Consider the following 7,278-nt stretch of genomic DNA (forward strand, 5'->3'; position numbering starts at 1 on the left):
GCAGGAAAACTACCAGTAATCAAGAGTAATCAGCAAAATTTAATAAATCATGAAGACATTCCTTAATTTGATAGCTTGATATTCCTCATTAATAGAAGGATGCATAATCCCATCCAGGCATTTGAGTTTCATGCCACCAATAATCCTAGCTAATTCGGAGGGTGAGATCTGAGGATTGATGTTCAGAGACAGCTCGTACAGGAAAATCCATGAAACTCTTATGTACAATTCACCAGTGAAAAGCCAGAAGTTGATCTTTGGTTCAATTGGTAGAGTGTCATCCTTGAGTGAAAAAAATTCTCAGTCCCTGAATTCAAAGCACAATAATGACACAAAAAAAGAATGGAAAAATTAAAGGAAAAAGGCAAACGTACAATTCCTAGTTGCAATGGCTGCTTTAAAAAGAATACCCCAACCAGGGATTCTTTAACAACAACTAAATTTTATTTTCTGATGTCTCTGGAGGCTGACATGGGAGCCCAAAGTGTAAGCAGATTTAGATTCTTCATGGCCTCTCTCCTCTGGCTTGTAAATGGCCAAATTCTCACTTGTCTCTTCATATGGTTTGGTCTCTGTCTCTGTTTTAATTTCCTCTTTTTACAAGGACTTTACTGACACACAATTAATGCCTACATAAAAGTCCTTTTTTTTTTTTTTAAATCTCAACTAGCTCTAAAAACATTCTATCTCCAAATACAGCCCTACTATTTATATCGGGGCTTAGGACTTCAATGTTTGAATCCAGGGAAGACAACATTCAGCCCACAACAGTGCACCTTAGAATGATTAAGTAGCTTGTTCGAAGTCAAAAAATACGATTCTAAGTTAGCAAAGCCAGGATTCTAACCATACTCTTCTTTCCCATAAAGTTTATGATGAACATTGCCTGCCAACTAGGGCTAATCATCAGTAGCATCCTATGGTAGGAGAGCTCTATAAGCTGAATTTTTTTCGGCAGCAGGTGAGGTTGAGCCTCCTCGAGCTGGTGATGGAGATGGTGGCGGAGGTGACGCGGCGTGGTCTCGCGCTCCTTCCGGCACAAGCGAAGGGGCTGAAGATCCGAGGCCTCTACACCACAGGCCGCCTCCATCACCCAGAGATGGAGATGTAGAGCTGGGGACCACCACGCCTCCTCCTCCACCCCACCCCACCCTCCACCAGCAGAAACTCCATCTCCAGAAGATCGCTGCCCCTCCCCAGGTGCCGAACACCCTCAACTTGGCCCTAAGCCCAAGCTGCGGGGTACTGAAGTACCAGCAGGATGTCTTCCCACCACAAGGCTGTGGCAACCCAGGGCAGTGGGGCTTCTGCCAGGCACCGGGAGGCTGACTTGGTGGGACTGGCCACCCTGCGACCCTTGCTGGAAGAGAAAGCCAAGTGTGTTACGATCAACTCAACTCAAGCTGAAGAAAAGCAAGCGTACCCCGTGTCCCAGGAAGAAGAGGAGGAGATGCGGGTATTGCCTCTCCCTCTGCAGGCCCACCATGCCATGGAGAAGATGGAGGAGTTCGTGTATAAGGTGTGGGAGGGCAGCTGGCGGGTCATCCCGTATGACACGCTTCCTGATTGGCTGAAGGACAATGACTACCTGCTCCATGGCCATCGACCACCCATGCCCTCCTTTCGGGCTTGCTTCAAGAGCATCTTCCGCATCCACACGGAAACGGGCAACATCTGGACCCATCTCCTCGGGTTCCTGCTGTTTCTCTTTTTGGGCATCTTGACCATGCTCAGACCGAACGTCTACTTCATGGCCCCCCTGCAGGAGAAGGTGGTGTTCGGGGTGTTCTTTCTGGGCGCAGTGCTCTGCCTCAGCTTCTCTTGGCTCTTCCACACCGTCTGCTGTCATTCAGAGAAAGTCTCCCAGACGTTTTCCAAACTGGACTATTCTGGGATCGCTCTGCTAATTATGGGGAGTTTTGTCCCCTGGCTCTATTACTGCTTCTACTGCTCCCCAAAGGTTCGGCTGGTCTACCTCTGCACCGTCTGTGTGCTGGGCATTTCTTCCATCATCGTGGCACAGTGGGACAGGTTCGCCACTCCTAACCACCGGAAGACCAGAGCAGGAGTGTTCCTGGGCCTGGGCTTGAGTGGTGTGGTGCCTACCATGCACTTAACCATCGTGGAGGGCATTGTCAAAGCTGTCACAGTGGGCCGGATGGGCTGGTTCTTGCTCATGGCTTTTATGTACATCACCGGAGCCTGTCTCTACGCTGCTCGGATTCCTGAGCGCTTCTTTCCAGGGAAATTTGACCTATGGCTCCAGTCTCATCAGATTTTCCACGTGCTGGTGGTGGTGGCTGCTCTGGTCCACTTCTACGTGGTCTCCAGCCTTCAGGAATTCCGTTATAGCCTAGCAGGTGGCTGTACTGATGACTCCCTGCTCTGAGCCTTTCCAGCTGAGGGGTAGAGGAGGAGCTTCCTAAGTGCTTTGAAAAAAAAAATAACTTCTTTGCTGAAGTGAGAGGAAGTCTGAGTTGTCTGTTTCTACATATTCATATCTATTTATCTATAGATATAGACACCTATATCTCTATCTATCTATTATCTATGTATCTATGTATCTATCTATATGTCTGTCTGTCTGTCTGTCTGTCTATCCATCTATCTATCTATCTGTCTATCCATCTGTCCTCTTAGAGAATTGAGTTACCACTCAAGTTTCAGCTCACTGTTACAGCCATTGGGCAATAAAATTTCCATTTCAGGAAACTCTTGGTTCCTCACAAAGACGAGTCTTTGAAGCTCATGTTGAGATTTTACCCCGCTTCCAATCATTTTGGGGAAAACAAACAGATTGAAATTCTTCAGAATTTTTTTTTCCAGAAGAAAATGTCTCTCCTTTACTCCCATCTGTGTACAGGTTACTGTGTAACTTTGACTCCCATCAGGCCAGCTATTTGTGTAGCATACTTTTCAAAAACAATTGTAACTCCATTTCATCTTTCAAGGTCTCAGAGCAGGAAGAATGAAGCCATCAATATTTATATAGCCCAGCTAATCATGGAAGTGTGTCCAAGCCTCATGTAATGAGTCTTAGTTTTGTTTTGTTTCTCTTGTCAGAGTAATGTAAAATTAAAATGGGGAAAGATACTCAGTTGGGGGGGATGCTGATCCTAGGATTTGAACTCAGGGCCTAAGCATTGTACCTGAGCTTTTTTGCTCAAGGCTAGAGCTTACCCACTTGAACCATAGCACCACTGCTGAACGTTTACGTTATTGGTAGTTAACTGGAGATAAGAGTCTCACACTTTCTTCTTTTTTTTTTTTTTTTTTGGCCTGGGCTGGTATTGAACCACAGTCCACAGATCTCAGTCTCCTGCATAACTAAGATTACAGGAATGAGCCACCAGCGCCTGGCTGATATTCAACTTTTCTTTTTTATTTTGTCAGTCCTGGTGCTTGCACTCAGGTCCTGGACTCTGCTTGCAAGTTCTTTTTACTCAGGCTTAGTGCTCTACCACTTTGAGACACAGTTCTACTTTCAGTTTTTTGGTGGTTAATTGGAAAAAAAGTGTCTCAAGGACTTTCATGCCCTGGCTGGCTTTGAATAGCAATGTTCAGATCTCAGCCTCCTGAGTAGGTAGGATTACAGGCATGAGCCACCAGCCCCTAGTTTGATACCCAACTTTCAATAGGAAATTTTAAAAGAAAACTTACTTTTATTGCTATGTATCTTGATGCAAAGACTATAAGGATAAAAGAAAGAACATAAGACATATTTTCTTTCTATCTTTATATACACAAAATTTTTGAATACTTTCTTTATGTATTTGAATTCTGAAGCAAAAAAAATCCTGTTCTGTTTCCAGTGGCAGAATAAATCACAACAAAATAATTATAAACATAAAGGCAAAAATACTTCCTAATGTTCATTTTCCAGAAAAGATTCCTGTGAGTGATTTTACTTTCATATATGTTGCACAAGTTTATACATATTTATGTAGCAAAACAGTGATAAATTTGTTTTGGAAAAACTAAATTTATCTGCAATCAAAATGGTTTTCTTTTATGGGCAACAAAGCATTGTTTTGATGCGTACTTATCTTGGTTGATCGAAAATTTACATTTACTTTCCTCATTCAGTAATATTTACATAGCCGTTTTTCATATGTCAACTCACTCATGCAAAAGCCTACCTACAAGTCAAGTCCAAACAGAGGGTGCGAATATTCCCACAGACACCTGACATGCCTTCCATGATGGAAAGGACGGGAAATTTACTGTAGCCCTCTGCTTTGATTTCTAAGGCTGTGGACTTGGTCAGCACATGCTGTTTCATTGAGACAGTAGTGTTTACATGATCCCTGGTTCACTGCCACCCAATCCAGAAGAAAACAAATATAACAAGTTATCTTCACAAGGAGCTCCATTCCGGTTCTGTTCATTGTGTTATTTCATTTACAAGTCTCACAAAGTAACATTACTCACACTTAAGATTGTTCAGAACAAATGATATTGGGAGTCATCAATTATATATTTGTGTAACAGAAACTCATTTCCAAAATAATCCTCTATAAAACATGAAAAGGCATAACATTACTATTTCAGACAACATCAAGTTTCTGCAAAAATTGTACATGGAGTGATAAGATGCACTAAGAAATGAGGAAATAGATCCAGCCAATAGCTCAGATGAAACGTTAAGGTGGCAATTGCTTTTATTTTTGCAAGTATTTTTTTCTTTATCCATGAAAACAGCACAGACTTAGTCCTAATCAGTGAACTCTAGTACTACTTATACATTATGTGTCCAGTCTCTAAAGTATAAGCAGAAGCTCTTAAATTCCAAAGTGATCATCACGTATGAGTTCGGGGGCTTCATAAAATAGGTATATGTTTTCTTTGTCTACATCGTCTAGAAGATTCCATAAATGGTTCTATACAATTACCGTTGTGTCCATAGGCTTAAAACAACCTAAGACATTTGAAAATGTTGCATAATTGCAATTCAATTTCTTGAGGAAAATGAACTATTCTAACAGTTTCCAGCATATGTAATAAATAATAAATGAGAAGGTAATGTGAACGTTAGTTAAAAAGCTTATTACATGACTGAATATAATATACTCAATTGTACTTTCCTCTAATATATTATGAATGAGCTGGGTAGAATGTCTAAAGACTATAACTCTAGCTACTCTGGAGGAGGATATCAAGAAGATCATAATTTGAATCCATCTCAGGCAAAAGTTAGCAAGATCCCCATGTCAAGCAACAAAATATGAATAATTGTATACCTAGCTTGGAACAACTAGTCAAGATCTCTAAGAAGCACAGTTAAGAAGAGCTTATTCTGGGTCTGACCCTGGGTAAACACAGGAGACCCTATCTCAGGGAAAAATAATGACCTATCTCCCCAAAAAAATGGCCAGAGATGAGGCTGAAGTGGTAGGTCATCTGCCTGGAATACAAGAGACCTGGAGTTCAAACCCAGTATGACTGAAAATATCTTTGTATGTATGTACGTATGTATCTATATATCTATGTATCTATCTATGTATCTATCTATCTATCTATCTATCTGTATATATGAGTGTATATATATATATATATATATATATATATATATATACACACACACACTTTCTTTCACTTTTCTACTATTCTGATACATCTAGCACAATATAAAAGCTATACATAGTTCTCATTCGTATGTTTCCTAACACGACAATTGAAGACTCCCATAGAATAGTGGAGGTCTTCTAAATTCCTGAACAAATTTTAAACAAATTCTGGCAATCATGCACATTTTTGTGTTTCTTAATAAAAAATAAACTCTATAGCACAACATTCACTATGTATATTATATTTAGTATCTTAACAAGTGAATGAAGGATCTATGGCAGTTCATTAACATGCACTTGTATTGCATGGTAGACTGGAGAGCTAGTGTGTTCAGATTAATATAGACTAAAGAGTCATGGTGAGAACTTCTTCTGTAGCTACCTGTTGACAGTGGGACCTATATACCCAGACTACATCGGACCTTCCGTGGTCTGTGATGTATAAAGTGTCCCTTTACATGGTCAATGAAAAAAAAACACATTTATATGGCTGTCCATGGTTTTCTGAACAGCCACAGAAGATTTTATAAACATGCCTATGTGGTTATCATAGTGCCATAGCTACCCAAGACATTAGAACCTGTGGATAAGGAGAGTGAAATTTAGATGAGTCAATATCCACTGGCCTTCTGCCAAACCTAGGAGAGTGTCTGTGAGTAAAGAGCTGAGTTAATGTACACCCACATCACTGTTCCATGCCCCTTGGCTTCAGGGAAGCAGGGAGTGTGTTCTTGCTCAGAATACACATAACAATGGTAGCGGAGATGAGAATAGGATACACTGAACAACAAGGATCTGTGGAATAACCTCATGCCTGACTGCTTCAGTTTAGCTTAAATCCAGTCAATTCAGTAGCTAAATTAGAGAATGCTTAGTAGCCTCTATCTGCTTTGCAGACATATAGCTAACATATGCCATGTGACCATAGCTAACAGACTCCATTCCACAGTACAAAAGAAGACTCTTCATCTTGACAACCTTTCAGAATAGTTTCCTGCACGTTGTTCATTTGTTAAGTGCTTATCAAAGGACAGCTCAGAGGATAATGGATCCCTTTCCAAATGATGCATTAGTAGGTCAGGCAGGTAATAATAATTGCCAGGTTCACCAGAGATTGTGTTAGACAGTTCAACAAGTAGACACAAATTTATTATTCACTTGTTCAACATTGATTTTCTTTTTACAAATGGTACTTCACCAACCATTTCTGCATATTTTGTTAAATATTTCATCTGTTATATTGGAATTAAGGTGTACAGATACTCTCATAATTGTCACTACTAAAATTAGACTAAAATTCCTATTTTACATAATGTTCAGTAATGTAAATCATAAATTATAAGTTTTATAAGATTGTTTCATACATATTCAATATTGTTCCAGGAATCATATAAAGAAACATAGTAATAAAACTGACATTTATGCATTAATATACTTATTTCTGTAATTGGATTAAGTTTCAAGTGGGCAACTGTTAAAGAAAAGCAGTAGAGAACACATTGTCTTATAAAATTTAATATTCAAGAGAGTAATCCCAGCACTCAGGAGGCTGAATTAGGAGGATCATGAGTGCAAGGCCAAGGCTCCAGACATAGTTCAATGTATAGTATGTTGACTATGATTCCTTTGTATTGATACTGTCAAAACAACAGCAGAACTGTTCAATCATTTTTAGTACAATGTTTACTCTTTGATGAAGAAGTTGGAAAAT

At 40.0% G+C, this 7,278-nt stretch overlaps 1 protein-coding gene across 1 annotated transcript; it reads left to right on the forward strand.

The window, feature by feature from the left end:
• Positions 1–1,261: 1,261 nt before the first annotated feature.
• LOC122112204 (adiponectin receptor protein 1-like) lies at positions 1,262–2,389 on the forward strand. Its single transcript, XM_042685062.1, has one exon. The coding sequence runs from the start codon at positions 1,262–1,264 to the stop codon at positions 2,387–2,389; it is 1,128 nt and encodes a 375-aa protein (XP_042540996.1).
• Positions 2,390–7,278: the final 4,889 nt, after the last annotated feature.

The sequence above is a fragment of the Dipodomys spectabilis genome, unplaced genomic scaffold, assembly GCF_019054845.1.
Source record: "Dipodomys spectabilis isolate Male_0828 unplaced genomic scaffold, ASM1905484v1 ptg000092l, whole genome shotgun sequence".
Classification (NCBI taxonomy): domain Eukaryota; kingdom Metazoa; phylum Chordata; class Mammalia; order Rodentia; family Heteromyidae; genus Dipodomys; species Dipodomys spectabilis.